The sequence below is a fragment of the Pteronotus mesoamericanus genome, unplaced genomic scaffold (assembly GCF_021234165.1).
Source record: "Pteronotus mesoamericanus isolate MK-2021 breed Mesoamerican mustached bat unplaced genomic scaffold, CSHL_Meso_final scaffold_507, whole genome shotgun sequence".
Taxonomy (NCBI): Eukaryota; Metazoa; Chordata; class Mammalia; order Chiroptera; family Mormoopidae; genus Pteronotus; species Pteronotus mesoamericanus.
Window position 1 is genome coordinate 12,948,289 of NW_026555319.1, and position 24,101 is coordinate 12,972,389.

The following is a 24,101-nucleotide window of genomic DNA, read 5'->3' on the forward strand; positions in this document are numbered from 1 at the left end:
TTCGACCATAGCCCCAAATGCAAATGAAAATAATTCAGAGCAGTTAATGGTGATCAGGCACCTGCTTAGTATGTGGGTGTCTTCCTCCCATTTTACAGCTGAGAAAACTGAGGCTCAGAGAACTTCCCAGGATCCCATAGGGCAATGGTGGTGGCAGGACATGAACTTAGGCCATGATAACATACCGTCCCCTGTATGCGAATGCAGACAACACGGGTAGCATCAGAAATCCCTGCCACAGACTTGATGCCGGCTTCCTGCTCTGTCCCCTAATCTTTAACTCATTTATTCATTCACTCACTCATTCAACAGATATTTATTGAGAAACAAGTGTGTGTTCTAGGCTCTGGGGCTACATAATTGAACAGAACAAATGGAAATTCTTTGGCAGGGGGAGTCAGAAACTCAATGAAAAAAATCACAGTATAGCATGAAGGGCAGTGATTAAATGCTATGGGGAGTCCTGCAGTAGGGTGCGAGGCGGGGGGAGGGCTGTGCTGCAATTTATTTTTATTTTATTCTTAAATAGATTTTAGTTATATTTTTAGAGAGAGGGTAAGGGAGGGAGAAAGTAAGGAAGAGAAATGTTGACGTGTGAGAGAAATACCGATCGGTTACCTCTCATATGTGCCCCTAAACGGGAACCGAACTCGCAACTCAGGCATGCCCTGACCTGGAATCCAACTGGCGACCCACTTTGCAGGAAGTCACCCAACTGAGCCACACGGGTCAGGGCCTGATGCTGCAACTTAGACAGGATAGCAAGAACAGGATCATTGAGAAGATGACTCTGAGCAAAGACCTGAAGGAGGTGAACGTGTGAACCATGCACAAGGAACAGTGTTTGAAGCAGAGGGAACAGTATATGCAAGGGCCTTGAGGTAGAAACCTATGTGGAGGGTTGTATCTAGGAGATAAGTGTCATTGAAGTGTAGGAGCAGTAGGCAGGGGGTCATGGGGGCCCTGGAGGCCTCTATAAAGATTTGGCAATTTGTTCTATGAGACAGGTGAAGTCACTGGAGGGCTGGCCGCTGTGTCAGTACTGGACATTGGGGGGTGACGGGAAAGCCTTGAGGGCACCCATGGGACCACTCAGATCCAGCACGTGTGCATGGAAAATGTTTCAAGCCATTCCTTGGCTTTGGGGTTGCTTTTCCTTTCACCAGCTTCCCTCCCCGTTTAGGGGAGACTCAAGACTTTCTACTATGAATTTCTGAGCATCTGGGGCCTCCTGATGGGCTCCCAACAGCAGCTGATGAGGCAGGTGTGAGTTTCAGGCCTGGAAGAGAGTGTGGTGGTAAGAACACTTGCTTAAATTAAGGCTTGACAAATCTCCCCACGACGAGTGGCTCCTGGCCCTGGGTCAGTGGGGCTGGCCCGGAGCCTTTAAGGGACCGGACCGGGAGCGAAGGACCCACACTGAACTGAGCTCCCTTTTGCTGCCATCCGTGTCCTCTGGGCATAACCAGCGATCCCGGCTGAGGACAGTCCCAACTGACAGCCAGGATTCCCCTTGGAGCCTGGAAGCTGAGGGCGATTCTTTGGGAAGCAGCCACTGACCAGGCTGGGCCTGGGCTGGATGGGAAAGGGGGCAGCGGCCAGGGCAGCCGCCTCACGTCAGGCCTATTCATAACCTGGGCTCCGCTCCCCCCGGCGTGTAGCAGAGCGGATTCTGGCTGCGTGTCCCTCAGGGGCATCTCCAGCATCTCCCAAGGGGATGAGTGGGGAGGGGTCTGCTGGCTCCCTCCTCTCCGCCAGCCCTCTCCGCAGAGATCTGGCTTCTGCCGGTCATCTGCCTCTCCCGTGCCTTGGCAAGCTGGAGAGCCCACATGGCGGGGGCTTTTCTTCAAGCCACAGACATGGCTGTCTGCACCTGGACGCGTTTCCAGGGTCTCCTCGTGGGTCCGTGACCTCATCAGAACTGCAATGCCCCTTCTTGGATCTTTGTATCTTGAGATTCTCTCCACGCCAGACCCTGTAGGAGTGCTGAGGTCTCAGCCAGTGTTGTCCTGGTAAATATTTAACAGCCAGCTCCTTGAATAGAAACCCCAATCTGCAGTGTTTGCCAATTTCTGTGGCTAGACACACTCCCCAGGCTGATTACAAGCTAATAATGACACTGCCCAATGCGGGGCTGGAAGAGGTGCTCACGGTGAGCTCTCATGAGATGAGAACTGGCTTCAGCGCTGCCCTGGGGCCCCCCCCAGGGCCATCTCACCAGCTTCTGGGATGTGTCGCTGCCCCTGAGTGACGAGAGAACACCTTGAACGCTGCTCAAGGCATCTTATGCATAAAAAGCGGTAACTCATAGGCCATCAAGCCTTCAAAAACTCTTAGATGATGGTTGCTCTGACACCTGGGGACGTGGTGGCTTCTTCCAGGAGGGGTCAATAAGAGACTGTCCTCGGAGCTACAAGAAGAAAGAGACTCGTTCCCAAGATTTTGGTGTATTTCCTTCCACGCTTCATTTTCTATGAGGAGTGTACTTTATTTGCCCATTTTGGATCGTTTTCGTGTGTGCCATATTGCTCTGTGCATTTCTTCACTTTACAAGCAGCCACAAGCTCCCTCCCGTGTTACTGCAAATGCTTCCTACGGCCTCACACACGGCAGGATGGACGGGAAATAGTGCAGCCACTTTGGAAAACCGCTTGGTCGTTTTTCAGCAAGTCAAACATAAAGTCACCGTACAACCCAGCAATGGGACTTACTCCGAGGAATCTGACCGAGAGAAATGGAAACAGATGGGCGCATAAAGATTTCCATGAGTGTTCATAGCAGCATTATTCACAGAGGCCCCACATTGGAAACAACCCAAATGTCCATCAGACGGGTGAATGGATAGCTGGAGATGAGGCCCATTCCTACAATGGAGAGCTATTTAGCAAGCAGAAGGGCCTGAAGCGCTGATACATAGAACAGTGTGGATGAGCTTCAAAACATTATGCAAAGTGAAAGAGGCCAGATGCACTTTCTGCTTCCATTTATATCAAATGTCCAGAAAAGGCAAACTATGGCCATAGAAAGAAGGCGAGTGGTTGTCCAGGGTTGAGGGTGGGACAGCGGGAGGCCTCACATGGGCCCGAAGGGACTTCGGGGGTAACGGGGTTGTGGGACGGTTGCCAAAATCTGTAAATTCAATTCTAAAATTCTGTACATTTATCAAAAATCATCAAATTGTATGCTTTTAAGGGGTGAATGGTATGGCTGGCAGAGAAATTTTACTTCACTATAGCTGTTTTAAAATGTTTCCTAAATGCCGTTTTCAAGGAATCCATAATATTCCTTCAAGTTAGAGGGGCTTTAATTTATTTTACATTCTCTAGTTATTGGACACGGGTGGTGGTGTTTCTTTTTCTTTTTCTTTTTCTTTTTGGTGCTACAATCAGCACAGCGGTGAAATTTTCTGTTTTAGGTTTACTTCCTCAAACTTGTTTTCCGAGGAGGGCTTTTGAGGCCAAAAGTTATGACCCTTTGATAAGGCTCTCCATATGATGCTAAATAAGTTAAATTGTCTCCCCAAAGTGCTGGGTCAACAATGACGCTGGTTTCCTGCCCTTCCCTAATTTGCACGGTCACACTGGAGCCAACTGCTTCCTCACCGAAGGGCGGGGCGCTGTTTCACTGCTTTCGAAGTTGGCTGACTGGAAGGGCAGTAACTAGAACGGGGGATACTGGCGGGTCAAGGGGGCGGGTAAGGGTCTGTGTATTTTTTGAATCGGGATATAATTTACACAGAGTGAAACATTCAATCAGTTGTACAGGCTGATGAATATTTACCTGTGTAGATACACCTGTGCAGCCATCATCCAGGGCAAGATACAGGACATCACCCCAGGGACTTCCCTTATCCCCGTCCCAGCCCAGAGCTATGAGCTCTTCTCACCTCCATCACCACAGATTGGATTTGCCTGTTCTTGGACTTCTAAATAAAATAGTATTTCAAATTAAATTCAATTTGATTGAAATTTATTTTAACAATTTAAATGAGAATGACTAACCATATTTTAAATTTTATTTAATTAAAACTTTTAATCTTTTAATTAAAATTATTTTAAATTTAACTCAATCAGGGTGCCAGTTATGCGGGTATGTTCTTTATATGAGAGCTACTGAGCTACACTCTTGTGGTTATATACTTTGCAGATTGTATATTTCAGTAAAAAGTAACAGCGTGGGGTCGAGAGGGAAAGGATTTCAGGGCACTGTCCACTTCACAGCCAGCAGCCTCCACCTGGCCACGCTGCTCCCAGGTGTCCGTGGCTGGGATACGAGCCTGGCCGCGTGGTCTTGGATCTCGGCGTCAGTGCGGGTAGGGGTGGGTCAGTGCCTGTGAGCTAACCCGTCTCTCTCTCCTCTCTCCCACTGTGTCTCTGTATCAGTCTGTGTCCATCCGCCTCCTGTGCCGTGTGTGTCTGTAGCCTCATTCCGTGCTGCCAGGCAGAGAGCTCCATCTCACCTCACCTCACCTCATCTCATCTGCTGGCCCTGGCACTGTCTCAGCATGGCCATCTCGTCACGCCTCGCCCTGTGGGAGCAGAAGGAAAGTAACGCTCAGGGCTCGGGCTGCCGCTGCAGGACAAGCCCCAGCCTGAGTGGCCCAGGCTGCGCCCTCCCACCCCTGGCAGAGTGTCTGACCTCCAGAGCTCCCCTGTAGCATGTCCAGCCCCACCTTCCGTTCTCTCCTAGCCAGCTGGTCATTAGTGACCATGCCCTTGACCCCACCCATGAATGCCTACTTTTCCTGTTCCTCAGTTGGCCGAGGGGGAATGAGGGTAGACCAGCTGTCCTGTCTGCACCCTCATGGCAGCCTTGATGAGTGAGCACAGGGGTTGGTGTGGGAGGCAGAGTGTGGATGGTGGGGCAGAAGCAGAGCTGCTGGCTGCCGGGCTTATGCCACGGGGATGAGTGTCTGTGGTCCCCACCTTTTGTCACCACGGAAAATGGGAAAGTGGCCCTTCCCCCAGTTATTCCTCTTTACTCTTTTCTATTTCTCTCAAGATGCCCGGAAGGGCTGCCTCTTTCTTTGATGCCTGTTATCTCCTCTGCCCCTCTTCCCACCCTCTTGCTTGGGACTCCTTGGATTGGAGGCTGAAGGGTGGGGTGGGTCAGAAGTTCCTTTCCCCGCTGCCTCCTGGCCCCACCCTTCCCTGACCGATCTGAGAGGAGCACTGGAAGTAATCCTGAAAGAAGCAGAGTTTAACCTGCCGAGTGTGCTGTAAGAATCATTCTCGCATAGGTGCCTTTCAGCCCGGAGAGGTGTGGTGTAAGCGGGCACCCAGCCTCACAGGACCCTGCTTCTTTCTAACTGAGCAGAGGTCTGCACAGACGGCCTTATCCTGTGGCCTGTGCTTTGTCCCCTGGCCTTATCTTTGGAATCCCTGCTTATCAGCCACACTCAGAGGACCTTGATAAACAGTTTATTTTAAACCAGTATGTAGCTCTTCCATAGAAAGTGCTGGAGATTTTTTCCCCTCAGGAGCTGTCACAGTAATACTGGTTAAAGACACAGCCCAGGGGACCACAGCCAGACCCATGCCTGAGCCCCCAAGGTCACGGGCCAGTGAAGTAGTCTTAGCTGTGCCCCAACTCCAGTCAGCTCTGGCCTGGGCCATGTTTCTGGGGTAAAATGCTGGCATCCAGCCTGCCAGATTCAGGGCGCAGTTTTGGGGAGCCCCGGGCTGCCCAGGTCCTTGGTAAAGGACCATTCAGAAGCCACAGGCCTGGGTCAGTGCAGTGGGCTGTAGTCACAGGGTCGGACCCTTATGTAAGTCATGGCTGCAAGCCCTTTCCTACTTTGTTATGTTCTGGCACACGGTAAGTGGTTATGTGGTTAAGTAGTTGATTATTATATTAAATACAAACTGGATGGTTCCCTGTTACCCAACCCCTTCTGGAAACTGGAAAATCTTTTGGAGATGGGCCTGTCCTACACCAAGAAAGGGAACCTGTGGCCTTGATGGTCCAAGTTCATATTATGAGGAAACTGCCCAGGCAGCAATCACGTTGGCTGGAGTGCACTCCATTTTCTGCTGCTCATCCGTTCCATTTTCACACGCGGTCTCCAGGCTCCCAGAGCCCCGCCAGCCTGACCTGCTTTGCCATGGCCTCTCCTACATGGGCTTGGTCATGTATGTCCTTCTGGGCCCCCTCCCAGTCTTCTTTGCAAGCTTTTAAAGGGCAACTTGCCCCTGTTGGTTGACTCATTGGGCTCTTTCCTTTCTTGCTTCTGCAAAACAGATTCGGGAAGAGGACAAGAGCCCTCCGCCATCCTCGCCCCCACCGCTTTTCTCTGTCATCCCAGGTGGCTTCATCAGGCAGCTGGTCCGCGAGACTGAGAAAGAGTCTAAGGAAGCAAGACTGAAGAAACAGGCAGTGCTTGCCTCTCCAGAACGAGAGGTAAGTGGCCCTGCAGGACGGGGGCACAGGTCCTGCCTGTCCCCACCGCGTGAACCGCCTCTGCGTCACTTGCCGCCTTGCCTTTGCTCCCGCTAGCCCCGCCTTTTCCTGTTTCTAGCTTCATCTGTTGAGCTCCTTTGCATCCTTCAAAACCCAACTTAAAAAGTACATCTCTGGAAAGCTCTCCTGTTGCCTGCCTTCTCTGATTCCCACTGCACCCTCTATGCCTGTCTTAACTGTGGTTGGCACCATCATTACTTGATGATATGACTTACTCGACTAGGAATTACTTCAGAGCAACAGCTATCTCTCTCCTTCAACTTTGTGTCTTGGGCAACTCTCATGTTGAATGAATGAATGAATGAATGAATGATATTAGTGAATGTATGATTGTGGCCATCAGTTTATCCCATTTTTGCAAAAAGAAAAACCTAGATATTAGTTGAGGATATATGGTTGGCTCAATTTAGGCAGAAATGATATTCAGTTGGTGCTCACTGATGTAGCTATATTGGTTGTTAAAATACTGAAACTTGTCCACATCAGGTGGTAAATAGCCATGACCCAAAGCCCCCCAAGCATCCTCCAGCTGGTATGCTTACCTAGGCCCCTTTCCTTAGTCCCCCAGAATGGCCACAATCCAGTAATGAAAGGGTTAAGGTTTGTCGCTGGTAGGGATTTTGCTTCAGCCGGGCTCCCCTTCTGATTGGTTGAAGTCTACTGAAAATCCTTAGTTATTCTGAATAGCACAGCTGGGTTAAAGCAATAGTTGGCCCAGATGCATTACCTGTGCTTTAGGGACTTGCAAATTTACTCCCGATGGTGGCCAGGGCTTTTCCCCACCTTTCCCAGCTCCTTAGCCAGGGAACCTGGACAGGATGATGGGGCTAGACACTGGAGAGGTAGGCTTAGGGCACAGTACACCTAGAGGAATGTTGTTTTTTTTTTCCAGCTTGAGCTATTGAACTCCTATGCATCCTTCAAAACCCAGCTCAAATAGTATACCTCTGGAAATAGTCCATTGTGGCAAAAAGGGCATCTCCTCGTGTATTTCCAGTGCCCCCGTGAAGTAGGGTGAATGCTGCAATGATTAGGCTGAGCAGTCTGGTAGCCTCGGGACCTAGCATTGGCCGTAGCCCAGGGGACCTCCTGGCTCTGCCTCCCGCTCCCCTTCAGCTGTTGTTCGCCCGGCTGGCTCCCCCATGCCGGCACCTGTCCAATCACAATGACTGGCTGCCTCAGAGAAGTCCTCCGGCTGCTGAACAGCAGCAGCTGCTGAAAGGCTCCTGCCAAGTCTTTGTGGGGGAGGATGACAGGCTCTGTCCCCACCCCAGCTTGACCCAGGCATGAGTGGGAGCCAAGGTCGACCCCCGTAGGCCGTTGTTAGTCATGATGGAATGTTACTGAGTGCCTGTTTACGAGTAGAAAATGTTCACTTTGCTGCTCATGGGGTTATCGGAAACCCTGTGCAGCATTGGGGTACATGGGATCATACCCACTTACCAGGGGTGGAGACCGAGGCTCTGAGAGGTCAAGAGACTTACTCAAGGTCATGAGGCCAGATAGAGGCAGAGCCAGGATGAGAGTCTGCATGTTCTCTGCTCTGGTGAGCTGCCTCGGGGAGGGACCAGTGTGGGGAGTGAGGTGGTTGGGAGTCACAGAGGCCTGGGGACAAGCAGGTTCCATGAGGGTGCAGGCCAGGCTGGCGCCACTGTGCACAAGTGAAGAAACAGAGTTGAGCAGAGGTCGGGGCCACACTGTCACCTCTGGGCCCGGATGGAGACTCAGGGCCAGGATGCAGGACGGACGGGCTTCAGGCCATGACAGGTGTTGGACCGCGGGCCAAGGGGCTCCTGGGCCCAGAGCAGGGTGGCCTCAGGACAGGCTCCTGCCAGTGCAGCTCTCTTGTCCCAATCAATGCACAGCCCTGGGTGCGCGCCGCACCCCAGCATGGCCGCTTCCTTCCGCCCTGAGATAATCCTTGCACGGAGCCAGTGGAAACCACCACCATTTTGCAGGGGTGGGAAATGAGGCTCAGGGAGGTGACTTGACTTTCCTAGGGCCACCCAGCCAGTGAGGGACAGGGGAAGCCGGAGCAACGCTGGGGCAGAGAGAGACCCATATCGAACGTCAGGAGAACCGGGTTCCGGCCCTGGCCTCGCCGCTGTGGGTGTCCCGCTCAAAACCCTCCCCCATCTTGGCCTCTGTTTGCTCACCTGTGAAATGGCCATGCTGTGGGTTTCCTCTCGGCCTCGGGGATTTTAGCGGTGCTGCTTCTCCTACAACCCAAGAAAGATGCAGAGGGCTGAGGGCTTTGGTGTCTATGAAAGAAAGAGCCAATCTGAATTTCCCTCCCCGTGCCCCGTGAATGCTCTTCTTTTGGGGTGGGTGCAGGATGGGGTTGCTTATCTTTCTTGGCGTCTCCCCCTGTTAGTCTGCTCTGTGGTGGTTTGGTTAAAAATAAGGCACTGACTCACTTTTTAAACTGGAGTAGACCATGGTGAGATTTGCGAGCGCAGCCAGTCCCCTTTCAGAGACAGCGCCCTGCCGGGCTCCAGAAGGTCAGCCCGAGCCACTAGGCCCCACGCTCCAGAGTGGGGGCTACATGTTGGAATCACCTGGGGAGCCACAGTCCAGCCTGACTCCATGATTCCTTCCTGGCCCAACAGGAAGCAAGGCCAAACATATAATCGTGACAGTGACAACAGCAGCAATAACAACGGCAGCAGTAGCAGCTACTGTTAACTGTTATTGTGTGCTGGGCTCAATTTCTAAGGATTGTCATGAACCCTCTTGCCCACCCGCAGGGCAGGCCATAATGGTCCTCATTTGATTGATCAGGACACAGCTTTGAGAGGGGAGTAATTTATTTAAGGCCACACCGCTAGTGAGCGGCAGAGTTAGGAGTTGAATTTGGAGTTGAGTCTGTTGGGCTCCCAAGTCCACTCTCTCTTCACTCTGTCCCTTGGCCTTGAGGCGCTGGGCCAACATCCAAGGGGCGGGGCGTTGGCTCATCGCCTGGCACGGTGCCCATGAGCTCTCATAGTCCTGGAGGGTCTTTCCAGGAATGAACGGCTGAATGAACAAGTGAATGAGTGAGCGATGACAAAGCTCCTAAGTAAGCAAGCTGTGAAGGATGGTTGTGGTTTCTCTTCTAGAACCCAGAAACTGCCACGAGCCAACCCAACAACAAATCCAACAGTGACACCAAACCTGGAAGCCAAAAACTTCCCCAGGACCACCCAGCAGGCTCCCCGCAGCTCTCCAGCACTCCGGGCAAGGAGGGTGAGGGGGCCGGCACCACGGAGCCTATGCTGATGACCACCATCAACGGCGAGAAGCCCCAGGAGCCGGGCCCCAGTGGGGCACCTGCCAAAAAGCCTCTGCCCTTCAAGAGGGGTGTGAGGAGGGGTGACGTGCTGCTGATGGTGGCCAAACTGGACCCGGACTCGGCCAAACTGGACCCGGACTCGGCCAAGCCAGAGCAGAAGGCTCAGCCCCTTGACGCCTCCGCCAGCAAGACCTCATCCCCAGCCACGGACCCTGGAGGGGGGGAAAAACCGGAGACCCCACAGACTCCTCAGGGTCCCCAGGCCAGCACTGAGAACACAGCCCCAAAGGCTGGGAAGACCCAGGCTGGGGGGCTTGGGGACCCAGGAACTGTGCTTCTGACAAAAGGCGAGAAAGATCAAGGCACAGCAGGGAAAGCGGGTAGGGCCCCTGAGACCAAAGGACTAAAAGCGGATGAGCCTCAGCACAAAGAGGGGCCCGGTGAGGAGGGGCGACCAGGGACAGTGGAGAAGGGGGGAGAGGACCCCCCAAACAAGATGGCACAGGGGAAGCTCTCCAAGGATGCAGGGGCAGGAGGGAAGCTGGCTGGGGCCCAAATCCAGGTGAAGAAGTGGGGAGGTTCCCTGGGCAGAAAGAGCAGGTGGGATGGTCCCCAGAAGAAGGACAAAGAAAGTGTGCCCCTGAGTAAGGCGGAGAGGACAGACGACTCGCAAGTCAAGGCAGAGAAGGTGGACAAAGCGTGGGGGAAGGCCAGGAAGATGGGGGAGGCTCCCGGAGCAATGGAGAAGGCACATGGGCCTCAGAGTGAGTCTGGGCAGACAGGTGCGGCTGGGAGCAAGACAGAGAAGGGCTGTGAAGCCCCCAAGAAGGGGGGAGAACGTGGGGACGCCCTGGCAGCAGCTGAGGAGAGCCAGCCCGGCGGCAGAGGGCAGGGGGCCGGGGAGCCCTGCCGGAGAGCGGATGGCAAGGCCAAGGCCCTGGAGGTGGAACTGGAAGGACCCAGAGCACCTGCTCCGGAGAGCCAGGTGGAAAGACCGCCGATGCAGGAGCACGGAGAGGGGCCGGCCCCGCTGGAGGGGAGCAAAGGAAGCCAGAGTGCAGACTTGGAGCAGGTGAGGGACTGCAGCCCTGGCGAGGGGCGCGGTAGGTGGGACCCTCTGGGGAAGGAGGGATGGGAAAGACTTGCACCTGGGGGCAAACACAATGAGCACAGGAGGTGGACAGGGTCCTGGAGAGGGGTGGCCGGCTCAAAGGCAGGGACAGGCACTTTCTCCTTGACAAGGAGGGGCCTTGAGACCTCCACTGTACCTGCCCTGGGGTGAGATTCCCCATAGCATGAGGGAAGTCCCAGGCAGGTGAGATGTCCCCTCGTGGCTGAGCTTACAATGAATGCCACATGGTGGCTCGCACCCTTGGGGCTGAGATGCAGAGTCCCAGGCCCCCTTGGCGCTTCCATTCAAAAGACCAGGGGTGGAGCTAAGCCACCTGCATTTACATCAGTACCACCCCGCTCTTAGATTCTGATTGAGGTGGTCCCAGGCCACACTGTGACAAGCTCTCACATAAGGGGTTTGCCCCTCATATGCATGGGGGTGGGGAGAGGGTACTGTCATCCTGGTTTAATTTATGTGACCTTTGCTCGCAGGCTCCTGAGGACAGATGGTATGAAGCAGAGAAAGTCTGGCTGGTTCAGAAGGATGGATTTACTCTTGGTAATCCGGGGTTTTAGTACATGTGGCGCGGGAGGGTGCGGAAGGAGGGGGGCGTGTCTTAGTCTGTTCCTCTTGCGCCCCCTACTGCTGCTAGTAGTATCTGCCAGGCCCCGTTCACTGGGGAGAAGGGTGAGTGGTAAGGAGCCGCTGAGCTTAGGATGGGGTGCTGCAGCCCTTCGGGTTGGAAATAGTTGTGTCCTTTCTCTCTTGGCACCTGGTCTGCCAGGTCTGTTTTCAAAGACATTTGAGCCTTGGTAACTCCTTATTTAACTGCTTCATTAACGCAGCGAGCATGGTTTGGCTCCTGCAGGGTTCCTCACTCAGGGTGCTTGGCATCTAGTGCAGGCGGCACATAGATTCATGTCCCCAGCCCACGTTTGTCCATTAGCTGTGACCACTGTCTACTGAGTAGGCGCGATCCCGAGTCCCAGGCAGAGTGCAGCTGGGAAGAGTATTGGTCAGGGGTCTGTCACGGGGACTGGGGGTGAATGGCAGCCCGTGAGCCGTTGCCTGCCATCCCAGGTCTGGGTAAGAGGTGGGAAGTGCGCCCAGCCACCTGGGCTCCTACTCTGCCCGGCACTGTGCCAGCTGGTAAAAGCCTAAGGGGAGTGGCACCCAGCCTCTGTCCTTAAAGAGTGTGTGGTCACAGTTCAGAACCCTCTGTGTGAATAGACCCCACAGGGAGAGGACACTGTCCTTTCTGGCCAGTCCCAGTGCCCCATCCAGCTCCCTTGTCTGGCTCAGCAGCTCAGAGCTCGTCTGGTCTCCCCTCCCCTCCCCTCCCCTCCCCTCCCCCCTTGGCTGTCCACCAGCTACAGTGCTTAAGCCAGATGAGGGGACAGCCGACCTGCCGGCAGGAAGGGTGCGTCTTTGCATCGATGCTGACAAAACCATCATCGAGGTGGATGAAGAGCAAGTTCATCGGGTGAGCCCCCGCCAGCTCCCTGCCTGCCCCGCACGTTCCTGCCCTTCCTACCAGAGGTTTCCTTGTACCTGACTGCAGGGACTCCTCTGGCTTGATGCTCTGGAGGGACTTATAGGGAAGATAACCCTTGAGCCCATGGCTCTGCTGGAGGTATATTGTTAGGGGGTCATTAGTACTCTGTCCCATAGCGTCCCTTTTATGAAGACCCATTAAGAGGCATGTTTGTTAGGTCCTAGGACTGAGGGTTTTCTGCTTGACCCCAGAAAATGATTGTTTTTTTTTTTTAATGGACCTTGCAAATCATGCTAGAAAGCATGTTTCCCTTTTCACCCTGGCTGCCAGGGAACTCAAGAGCCAAATGTGCTGCTTGCCGTTAACCACAGCATAGAGTATAATGGCTTATATTTTGGGTATGAGGCATTCTTTTGGTTTTGCTTTTTCAGTTGTTTTTCATCGTTTTTTACTGTACCATGAATCTATTTGACGGTAAGTCAGAGTATAATGATAGAAAAAGTCCTGTCCTGGTCCTTTTCCACCCCTCAAAGCCTCTACTAATCAAGGAAGAGTTTCCTCCAGGAGCCGCACGTGGGTCTTGATCACCTTCGTTCCTCTCCGCTCCCCTCTGTCCACCCCAGGCCGTCTGTCCCCAGCGGTGCTGGGAGTTTGCAGAGGGCCAGTGTTCTCAGGAGAAAGACTGACCCACAAGAGAGCTTGGGCTTGGCTCAACCCCGAGAGCACTGGGCCCAGAAATCTCCTTGAAGCTGAAAAGCATGTATAGGAAGCCTTTTAGAATGGATGCCCCAAGGAGAAGCTTCTAGAAGGCCCTGGGCCTATGTCCAAGGGATCCATGCATGACGGGCTGTCAGAGGGACGGGGTGGTTGGGCCGTTGGCCTCTGTCGCCAAGTGTCACAGAACACTTGCAGCGCTCCCCGACAGGACTCAGGAGAGGACACTGCCTGACTCGGGGACACCACCCACCTTTGGGGTGTTTGAGATGCAGAAGACACTCCGATCTTGATGCATCTCGGTTCTGAGCACGTCCCCTCACAGTACAGTGAGCGGAGGAAGGAGGGGCCCGTGTGAATGGAGGGTGACACTCAGGCTGCACTGCGGGCGAAAGAGAAGCGTGTCCTGTTCCCTGTGTAGGGTTGTGTGACTCTCTCGAGTCCTCGTGTGTTTTTCGGTCTGTGGCACACAGCTCCCCAGGGGCAGGGTGGCAGGGCTGTGTGTGTGGGTGTGGTGGTGCTGTGGGGGCCTGAGAAGCCACTGGCCACTCTGGCGGTTCACAGGCCAACCCCCCGGAGCTGGACCGGGCCGAGGACCTCGCCTCCCTGGTCAGCGTCAACGAATCCAGTGTCCTGAACACGCTTCTGCACCGCTACCGGGCTCAGCTGCCACACACCTTCACGGGGCCAGACCTGATCGTCCTCCAGCCCCGGGGGCCGTCGGCACCCTCTGCAGGCAAGGTGAGGGGGCAACTGTGGCGAGGGGGGCAGGGGACAGGCACAGGAGTGCGGTGGAGGGTCCCCCTCTGCATCTCAGGGGAGGACGGAGCAGCCTGGGGAAGCCGCCTGCAGCCCTGTCTGTGAGCAGCATCTTGCCAGACATGAGATATGGGGGCATCGCGGGCATTGCGGGTCATCGAGGGCCACATGACCCCCGCTTCCTTAGAGGGGAAAATGAGCATTAAATTATAATAATAGAGAAAATATTGAATGAGTGTCCACTCTGTACCAGACACTGCTTCAAGCACATGTCATCTCAGTCAGTTCTCATGCCCTCCCACCCCCTGAAAAGACAACCATTATTACCCCATTTTACAGATGGAAACTGGCTGGGCCAACCCCTAAACTCTCACGTTCAGCAGGGGGAGGAGCTGGGACACAACCCAGGCCGCCGGCTCCTCGGTGCTCTGAGCCCCACAGTGGCCTGGGGAGTCCTGAACACCCACATAAATCAGGAAACAGAAGCCTCGGTTCTGCTTGTATTTATTTTTCCTGGGAAGTGTAGAAATGGCTGGTTTTTGTCAAGACGGTCAAAGCAAAGGGAATCTCTCAGCGCCACCTTGTGGAAAGGGCTGCAGCCACAACTGAGTAGTGAGAGCTGATCTCTTTCATCCATCCAAAGGCTATTGATTGAGGTCTCCTGCGTGCCAGGCACAGAGGAAGGTGCAGGGAAGGAGACGGGCCATAAGCCTGCCTCATGGAGCTTCCATTCTAGTGGAGAAGACAGGCCAAGAATAGCAAAGACGACGCAGGAGAAGCAGATGACTGGAGAAGGAGAGAGTGAGCAGGTGGGACAGGGACCGGCGCTGGGTTACAGGTGCACAGGCATCATGATGTAGCTTTTACTCTGAGGCTGATGGAGATTTTTAGCAGAGCAGTGACATCGTCTGATTTATGTTGTAAGAAGAGGCCCTTGGCTGCCTAGTGGAGGATAGATGGAAGGCGGCAAAGGTGAAGGAAGGGAGCCCTGTTTGAGGTCAAACGTCTTGCTTGGGTGCTGTCCTGAAGACTTGCTGGTCCAGGGAGACACGGGCCTCCAGAACACCTGCTAACACGCTGCAGGAGCCTTGGAAAGATCTCCATGCCTCTCTGGTCTCGGTTTTCTCATCTGTCATTTGGGAATGAAAAACCCTCTCGAGTCCCGTGGGACATACTAAGTCCATGAAAGGGGACGGTGGCCCTACACCCTTCTCCTCCAAGACCTCCAGGACATCCCACCCCAGCCCTTCAGTCGCTTTTCAGGCCCCTCCCCAGCCTGGCGGTCAGTGGCCTGGGCCTGGGAGGGTGACAGGTCGGCGCATGCACTCTGCCCTCCCTCGCTGTGAAGGCCGTGCCTCTGTCACTGCAGCCAAGGCTGCAGGGCCTCCTGAGAAGCTGAGTGGCCCCTCTGGCTCCTTCGGTGGCCCTGGGACGGGCATTTTGTACAGACCCCAAGGCAAGCCAGGTTCTCACGGGCTACCCAGGGATGGGCTAACCAGGGACTGAGGCATCCATTTAACCTCGGCCTAAAAGTGCAGGTCTTGGGTGCTGTCCTGTAAGGAGGAATTTGAGATCCCTCCATGCCCCTGAGTCTCCTGATTCTCCTAAACTCTTCACCCAGTGCCCCCGCTTCCCTCCAGTCATCAGCCTCCCACCTCAAACCCACAGCCACCTTCTGTGCTTTGCCTGCGTCACGTCTGATTCCTCAGGCGGCCAGCAGGTGGGAGCATAGACCTGCGGTGTGGCTGGGGCGGGGGCCCCCTTGCAGACGGCCTGGGTGAGGTGTGGGGCAGTGCTGGGGCCTCTGTCACTGGGGGTCTGGGCCTGCCTGGAGGCTGGGAGCTGGGGCTGGGGGTGCTGCTCTTCACGGGTGTGAGCGCGGGTGTGACCACGGCAGGGGTACAGAGGCTTGGTAGCTGTTGGATGCATGCGCCTGTGAGCAGGGCTGCGTGCGAGCTCGCAGGGGTGCACGTGCCCAATGCTAGGGCGTGTGTACATGCACCTGCCTGTGTATGCAGGGGTCTGGCCCTGCATCAACCTCCCTTCTAGAGTCTAAAGAGTGAGCCCGAGGGAGCGGTGGATGAGATGGCCTGTCCCCTGAACTTCAGCGTTTCCAGGGTGGGAGGTGGCTTCAGGACTCAGGCCCCAGGGCCCCTCGCCTGCTTGATGACCTAAGGGTCTGCCCAGCTCGTGTTGGGGACTTGTCCCAGCTTTGCCAGCTGCAGGGGCCTTGCCGAGCCCAGGATAGGGATTCGTTACTATCCTTAGGGGTCTGGGGGCACCAGGCCGCCAGTGGACTGGAAGCCCCGTCAGCCCCGGGCTGGAGGGCCAGGCTCGGGGGCAGACCACCACGTTGGGATTTCTGCCTGTGCTCGCACTGGGCAGATGAGGACTCGCCTACTTAGCATCCCGGCTCCCCACGTCCTCCTCCAGCTGGGCCTGGTCCTCTGTGCCCTTTGGTGCCCTCCCGCTCTCCTCCCCTCTCTGCCGCCGCCTCCCTTCCCCGGAAGGCTACGCAAAGCAGACGTCTGTGAAGGTCACCAACGAGGTTCAGGCTGCCAGGTCCTGTGGCCCATGCTCCTGTCTTCTCTGGCTTGACCTTCAGCAGCATTTAAAAAAAAATCCTTACCCAAGGATATGTTTATTGATTCTAGAGCGAGGGGAAGGGAGAGAGAGACAGAGAGAGAGAGAGAAACTTGGCTGTGGGAGAGAGAAATATTGATTGGTTGCCGTAAGTGACCCGACCGGGAATCAAACCGCAACCTCGGTGCGTGCCCTGACTGGGGGTTGAAACTGCAGCCTTCCGGTGCACAGGACAGCGCTCCAACCACCCGCGCACCCGGCCAAGGTGCCCTCGGCAGCTCGACAGCCAGCCCCGCCCTCTCCTCCTTAGCTCCAGAGCTCCCCTCTCCTGGTTTTCTTTCTGTCCCGCTGGCCCTCTGCAGCCTCCTTTTTTTTACTTTTTCTCCAATAAATCCACTTTAATTTAATTTTTATTTTTTAGATGTTGCATGTTTTATTGTTTATTACAGTTGTCCCATTCGTTTCCCCCTCTGCTCGCGTCTGCCCGGCCCACCCCTCTCTCGCTCAGTCGATCCCCTCTTCGCTGATCCCCTCTTCGCTGTCCCTCGTTCACACGTGTCCTTTGACGAGTCCCTTCCCCTTCCGTTCACCGTTCTCCGCCCCCCGCCCCGGCTACAGCTGTCAGTCTGTTTCATGTTTCCATGTCTCTGGTTTTATTTTTCTCATTAGTTTATTTTGTTCATTAGGTTCCAGTATAAGCGAGGCCTCCTTAGCTGGTCCCCACTGACCTCTCCAAGCCTAGGATCTGTCCCATCACCTCCCTCTTCCTCCGTAAATACCCATTCCCTTGGTGACCTCATCCAGGCTCAGAGCAAAGAGCAGAGAAGGAGCAGGAAGGAAGTCTGCCTCATGGGGCTTCCAGGCTCATGGCTTTAAAATGATTCCCGTTTGATATAATTTATTGTTCTGTGTATCATCAGTCTTTTCCCAACAGAAAGCTCCATGGGTAGGACTTTGCTGTTGCTGTTTTTAAAGTCAGGTTTGTTAAGGTATGATTTACATAGAGTTAAAATCATCCTTGTTGGTGCTCAGCTCTGGTACGTTTGGATAAAGGTATATAGGTGTGTAACCGCCTCTGCCATCAATTACAAGACAGTCCCATCACCCCCAAAAGTGCTCTAGACACTTTGTGGTCAGCCCTTATACCAGGTCCTGCCCTTGGTTGTCCTGGTATAGTAACTGTCCTTTTCTGGGAAGTCATATGAATGGAACTGTCAGGATGTAAGCTTTTGAATCAGCTTTTTCCACTTAGCACAGTGCATTTGTACTTCACCTCTATTGTTGCAGTTATCAGCTGTTTGTTCCTTTATTTCATTGAATTTTATTGTGTTGGTTTGTTTATCCATTCACAGGGGGTCCTGGTGTTCTGAGGACACGGGTTTTTCCAGGACACAAAAATTTCCTTTTTTAATCTTTATTTTTATTGATTTGAGAGAGAGGACAAGGGTGGAGGGGGGGAGAGAGAGAGGGAGAGAGAAGCATCAATTTGTTGCTCCACCTACTTATGCATTCACTGGTTGCTGCTTATATGTGCCCCAACCGGGGATCAAACCCACAGCCTTGGCGTACCAGGATGACGCTCTAACCATGGAGCTATGCAGCCAGGGCAGGACATGAGCCTTTCAATGCTAAGACCAGGGTGGTTGGTTACCCTGGTTCACTAGTTGAAGACGTTTGGGTTGTTTTTGGTGATCTTGAATACATCTTCAATATAATCAATGGCACAGAGTTTCCTCTGCGAACATAAACATTAATTTCTCTTGGGTGAATACCTAGGCGTGGGATTGCTGGGTTCTCGGATGTGTGCGTGTCTCACTGCCTAGGCAACTGCCGGTTTCCCAGAGTGACTATAAGTCAGCATTCCCGCCAGCATTTTATGAGTTCCAGTTTTTAACATGGTTCTCAGGCCATTCTAAAGGTGTAATGGCGTCTGCTCACGGTTGGCCAGATTTCCTTCGTTTTCTGTGTGTGTGCCCGCAGTGCCTGCTGCGTAGTAGACACTCAACAAATTTTTTCTTATTGAATAAGTGGATAAATGAATAAATGAAGTGGAAGGAACTTCAGGTGTTACCTGAATGAACTCTGGCACGGCCATAGCACGTGCGCCCCGGGCCCCGCTGTGTTTCCATGGCAGGCGTCACTAACCGATTGTGCCGTGTTGTCCAGCCGCTTCATTCCAGGCGGTGCTACCCAGTGATTTGAGTAGCGATGAGATGAGCCTCACGAGCTAAGGAAGCTCTGGTTCGGGCCTCCCACTGGCTGAAGAGGAGGTCCAGGGGCAGGCTAGGGTTACTGGCTGCCTATGCAGTCACAGTGAGCCAGGCACAGGACTAGCCGCTTAGGCTGGGCCCTTCCCAAGAAAAAATGCGGCCTCTCTGACGAGGCTGGAGCAGGATGTGTATCGTGGATACAGATCCGGACTTGAGGCTGGCGTGGGCACTGTCTTGGGGCACCCCCTGGGCACAGCAGGGGTGGGAAGGCTGATGCCTGGTGTCTTCCTGCAGGTGCCCCGGGGCCGCCGGGATGGCCTGCCTGCCCACGTTGGCTCTCTGGCCCAGCGGGCATACTGGGCCCTGCTGAGCCAGCGGAGAGACCAGAGCATCGTGGCCCTGGGCCGAAGTGGCGCTGGGAAGACCACCTGCTGCGAGCAGGTCCTAGAGCACCTGGTGGGGATGGCAGGCTGTGTGGATGGCACTGTCTCAGGTATAGTGGTCTCCAGGTGACACATAGCAGGACTGTGGGAGGGAGAGGAAGGGCTGGAGGGGGCTCTGGGCTGCTGCTCCTTATGTCCACTCACCAAGCCTTCACTCAGCACGTACGCAGACCCTGTACTGGTTGCTGGGCAGGGCCCCCCAGTCCATCGGACGCCTCTGTGCTAATTAGGAAAAGGTTTTCCGTCCTCAAGATGTCCCCAGTCATGTATGGAGCAACCGTCATACACGGACATTGTTAGAACTGAACACTCGACTGCTGTGTTCTAGGAAATCTCCCGGCTAAGTATACAGGCCTACGACGGTGTGGTGCACATGCAGCGCCCTTCGATGCGGGGTCCTTGGGCAGTGCACAAGCCGTGCAGCTGTGCAGAGGCCCCGCCGCTAAAGACAGAGGGCGTGGCTGGTGAGCTCGAGGGCTGGCAGCCAGGGGTCCACCGAGCCCCTTACACGCGCCAAATTTGAATGCTCTCCCCAAAGTGCAGGCGGAGCTGCTTACAGGAGAGCTTGTGGGAGCGCAGAGGAGGGGAGAGGCGCTTCCTGGGGGAAGTGACGTCTGAGCGGGGCCCTACGGGGTGCCAGCTCCTCATGATGACTTACAGCGCTAACAACCATCACAGCCAGCACCGGCTGGGGACGTATATGCCAGGCCTTATTCCAAGGATTTAAACTTATTTATTATTTAGAACAGCCCTATCAGGTACATATAATTTATTTAAACTGTACAGACGAGGACGTTAAGACTTGGAGAAATTAATTGGCTTGCCTGAGGCCACCCAGCTACTGCGAACTAGGCAGCCTGGTCCCAGGGCCAGAATCCCTGGGCCAGTGTTCTCAATGGCTTTTTTTTTCCTTCATTTTTTGCTCCTTCAGGGTGTCTTTTTAAACATTTTATCCCTTAATCATCTCCCCATATAAAATTTTTATGCCATAGACATACCGCAGTCTGTTTATACATGTATATCTGTGCTCTGTACATAAGAAAGTAAAACTCCCCCCATCCTTGAAAGCAGTTTCCGCTCTCTCGGGGCGGTGTTCTTTCTCTCTGCCGGGAAGACACGTCCTGGGCAACATTGCTTTTCTAGTTGTAATAAATATAATACTAACAACACCACATTTGGAGCACGTTAGTTCTAAGCACTCAACTTCTTTAAATCTTTTAGTCCTCATGGCAATTGCATGAGGGAGGCGTTATAATATTATCGTTTCCATGTTACAGATGGGGTCGCTGAGCCACAGGAAGGTTAATTAATTTGCCCCAAGTCATGTAACAAGCAAAGGGTAGAGCCTATGCAAACCTGCTGAACTGCCACACTCTGCTGCTTTTCTGCTGGGGCTGATGCAGTGCTTTGTTGATCACCTTCTCTGCACCTGGCCCATGGAAGGAGCTGGGGCTACAGCAGGGAGAGGTGCCAGTTTTTGCTTTCCCCAAATGTAGTGCTGCTGTGAATGAGTGTATTTGAGGGTGGGAGTCAGGCTGGGCTGTATCCAGGAGCCTACCCCCATGCCCAGTGCATCGCAGGTGCTCAGTAAATAGCTGTGGGGAGGCTGCAGAGCTTTTTAAGCCCGCTGTGCTGGGGAGCTCCCTGAGAGCAGGCCTGGGAGCGCTGACACCCTGCCCCTTCCTCCTGGGCTCCATCAGGCCCAGGAGCCCCTGTCACCAGCGTGTGCAATCCCTTCTCGATTGTCTTGGTCCCCTGCGCCCCTTGTTGCAGCACAGGACGTGACTGACGTTGAAATGGGTCTGGTTTAGAGTTGAGTTGAGGAGGTGGCACGGAGCTCGCCTGGGCCGGGGGCCAGTGAAGAAGGTGGCCCTGTGAGCGGTGCGGGTGGCAGCACAAAGGACAAAGGTGACTTTCTGCCCCATGCCCCCACAGTGGAGAAGATTCAAGCCACCTTCACTGTCCTCCGGGCCTTTGGCTCTGTGTCCACTGGCCACAGCCACAGTGCCACCCGGTTCACCATGGTGATGTCACTGGACTTCAATGCCACAGGCCGAGTCACAGCTGCTCAGCTCCAGGTGAGGCCCCTGGGTGGAAGGGAGAGGGGCGTCCTTGGGGCTGCAGGACCCCCAGCCCCACTGAGCAGAGCCCACGCCTCCTGGGACCCTGGGAAGTAGCTAAATGGTCATAGTCCCCCCAGCCTCTGCCAGCTCCTCCCACCTCCCTCTGTGGCTCAGAAAGTCCCCTTCTAGAGCAAGCTGGCCCATTTGCACCTGAGAATATCACCGGGATGAAATAGTCATGAATAAATATACAATTCAACTACTCATTAGTTGGGTCTTAGGAGCACAAGCTGAAGTGAAACAGACGCTCACCAGCTTTCGTGGCAGGCAGGGGGTGACAAACACACAAGCACGTGTCTGCTTGTTCCTACCTCCCAAATCACCTTGTCCCCCACCCCGCTCCAGCATTCTATCTGAACAGAAAATAGGATCAGGCGATCAGAAACGTTTGGATATGGAGCTGGGATAACATGCAGACCCAAGGAGAACTCGTCGATGCCCCGCAAGTCCCCTTCCCATCCTGACCCTGAAGTCCTGCCATTCATGACCATTTGGCTCAACTTCCTAAAGGCCTCCGTCAAATAAGAACATGTTGGAGGCCGGCTCCAGGTCACTGCTCCTAGTTTTGGATAACTTCATTGGAAAGAGTCCCGAGATGGACTCTGAATTAGTGAGACAAAGGAGTGACAAGTTTTGATAGGAATGTGTGCTGCAGAGTTTGGACCTGAGATGTGTCCTTAAAGGGTAGGCCAGGGTGAGGCACCCTATTGGGGCCTCCAGATAGCTGGGCACCAGGCATGAGGCCGAGGCACCCCAAGTGTGGACCAGGGGCCCGCCCTCTCCTCTTGCAGACAATGCTTTTGGAGAAGAGCCGCGTGGCACGGCAGCTGGACGGGGAAGGCAACTTCGGGGTTTTCTCCCAGATGCTGGCGGGATTGGACCTGGATCTCAGGTGAGTGACCGGGCCGGACAAGGGCATCCCAGGGCAGGAATTCAACGAGCACCCCCTCTCCAGGGCCAGCCTGAGCTCTGCCCAGAGCTGAGAGGCAGTGGAACCCAGTGGTTAGGAACCTGGCCTCCAATTCGAGCTGCCTGGTACCGCTCACGGGCTGGTGGCCTGGGCTATGTGTCATCCACTCTGAACCTTGTTTTCTTCCCCAAAGCGGAAACAATGCCTTGACTGACCTTACAGGATTAAGTGAGATGGTTCACATGTCGCTCCTTATAAATGCTGGGAGCTGGCAGAGGCTGTCTGATGCAATGGTGGCATGTCGGCGCAGGGCTGACAGCGGCCTGGGAGGAGGGCAAGAATAGCAGACCTCAAGTATTCTAGAAGTTTCTAAATTCGCGGGGCCCTTGAGTGCATATGAGGGTTTGCCTGAATGGGGCACCTTGGAAGAGGGTCACAGGGTGGGGCGGCCCGTAGGGTAGCCAGGTGAGACGACTCTTGGAGGGACATCTTGGGGGACACCCCCCTTAGGTCCTGACAGGTGTGCTCCATAAAGGACCGACTTTAGAGTCTGAGGGATACGTGTTTACATCTGGACTCCGCTCTGTGTGTTCCTCTCTGAACCTCAGTTTCCCTTTCTGTAGAATGGGTACCTACTAGTGCCAGCCTGTGGGCATTTAAACCACATCCCTCCCCTCCCTTACTTCCGGTCCCTTCTCTGCTTCTAGGACAGAGCTGTACCTGCACCAGATGGCAGACAGCAGCTCCTTTGGCATGGGCGTTTGGTCTAAGGTAAGGAGGAGGTCCTCCTGGCGTGTGTGTGGGTGCCTGTGACCCCGGGGCCAGGATGGGAGGGTGACGGAGAGCTCTCCTATGTGACTTGTCTCCTTTGCCACTGGGGTTTGTAGTCGGCAAGGGCTGGTCATGTGGGGGGCAAGAGGGGTGCCTTTGTGGGGTCCGGGCTTGTCAGGAAATGAGACGTACAAATAAAGAACCAGGAGGTGGTATACATAAAGTAAGCATGTGCGCTTTGGCAACAGACTACCTGGGTTCGAACCCCAGTTCTGATATTTATTAGGTACGTGACCTTAGGCTTGGCACCTAACCTCTCTGAATGTCTGCATCCTCTTTGGTAAAATAATGACAGTAGCTGTATCTGCCTCAGAGACTTAAAGGAATTAAATGAAATGATGGGCATGAAGTGCTTAGCACGGGGCTTGGCCTAAATCAACCAACCAGTCAATCAGATGCTCTTAGTAAATATTATTGATGAGTAATGTGGGTAGGTACAGTCAGAGGAGGATTCCTGGAAGCTGTGGCCTGTGAACAGGACACGAGAGGTGGTATTCAGTTGTTTCAAAAGGCAAATTTTGTTCACTTAGTTGTTTATTCTCTTATTCATTTGTTGGTATTTTAACACTTGTTATCTTAGTCGCCCCCACATCTATAGCAGGCCTGTGCTAAGTGCGGGGACGGCGGTCCTCATCCGTGAATGTTTACACTAGCAGGAGAGACAGACGTGGGGATTAGTGCACTAATGGGGGATAAGAATGGGCCAGAGGTTGCATAAGATGCCATGGCGACCAGACCAGAGGATAGTTGAAAGGAAGAACTACTTGGCTTCAATCAGGGGAGACTTCTTAGCGAAGGGGACATTTGACCTGGGTTTTGAAGGATGAGTAGGAGTTCACCAGGTAAAGGAGCATGGATAATTTGCACACCAAAGCCTTTTTCCAAACACACGTGTCTGGGAAACAAATGGTGCTGGAATAATTGGATACCTTCATGCAAAAAACTGAAGTTCAATCTACAATCCCACATCATATATAAAAGTTAACAAAAAATGGGTAATAGACCTAAATGTAAAACTTAAAACCATAATATTTCTAGAAGAAAATGGGAGAAAAATTTTTGTAACTTTGGATTTAGGTAGAGTTTTAGATGTGACACCAAAGCACAGTCCATAAGAGAACAAATAGAGAAATTGTACTTTGTCAAAATTAAGAACTTCTGTTCTTTGAAATTCACTGTTGTGATGAAA

The 24,101-nt window shown here is 53.8% G+C and overlaps 1 protein-coding gene across 1 annotated transcript in view; it reads left to right on the forward strand.

The window, feature by feature from the left end:
• Nucleotides 1-4,439: 4,439 nt before the first annotated feature.
• The window catches only part of MYO18B (myosin XVIIIB), a 212,743-nt gene continuing 193,081 nt past the window's right edge, over nt 4,440-24,101 (forward strand). Inside the window, exons 1-10 of the mRNA XM_054594428.1 lie at nt 4,440-4,541; nt 6,239-6,399; nt 9,558-10,802; nt 11,336-11,402; nt 12,215-12,327; nt 13,618-13,794; nt 18,900-19,098; nt 20,984-21,126; nt 21,963-22,063; nt 22,789-22,852. Coding sequence (XP_054450403.1) covers nt 4,505-4,541; nt 6,239-6,399; nt 9,558-10,802; nt 11,336-11,402; nt 12,215-12,327; nt 13,618-13,794; nt 18,900-19,098; nt 20,984-21,126; nt 21,963-22,063; nt 22,789-22,852 — 2,307 coding nt within the window. The 5' untranslated portion in view covers nt 4,440-4,504. The remainder of the gene's footprint in view (nt 4,542-6,238; nt 6,400-9,557; nt 10,803-11,335; nt 11,403-12,214; nt 12,328-13,617; nt 13,795-18,899; nt 19,099-20,983; nt 21,127-21,962; nt 22,064-22,788; nt 22,853-24,101) is intronic.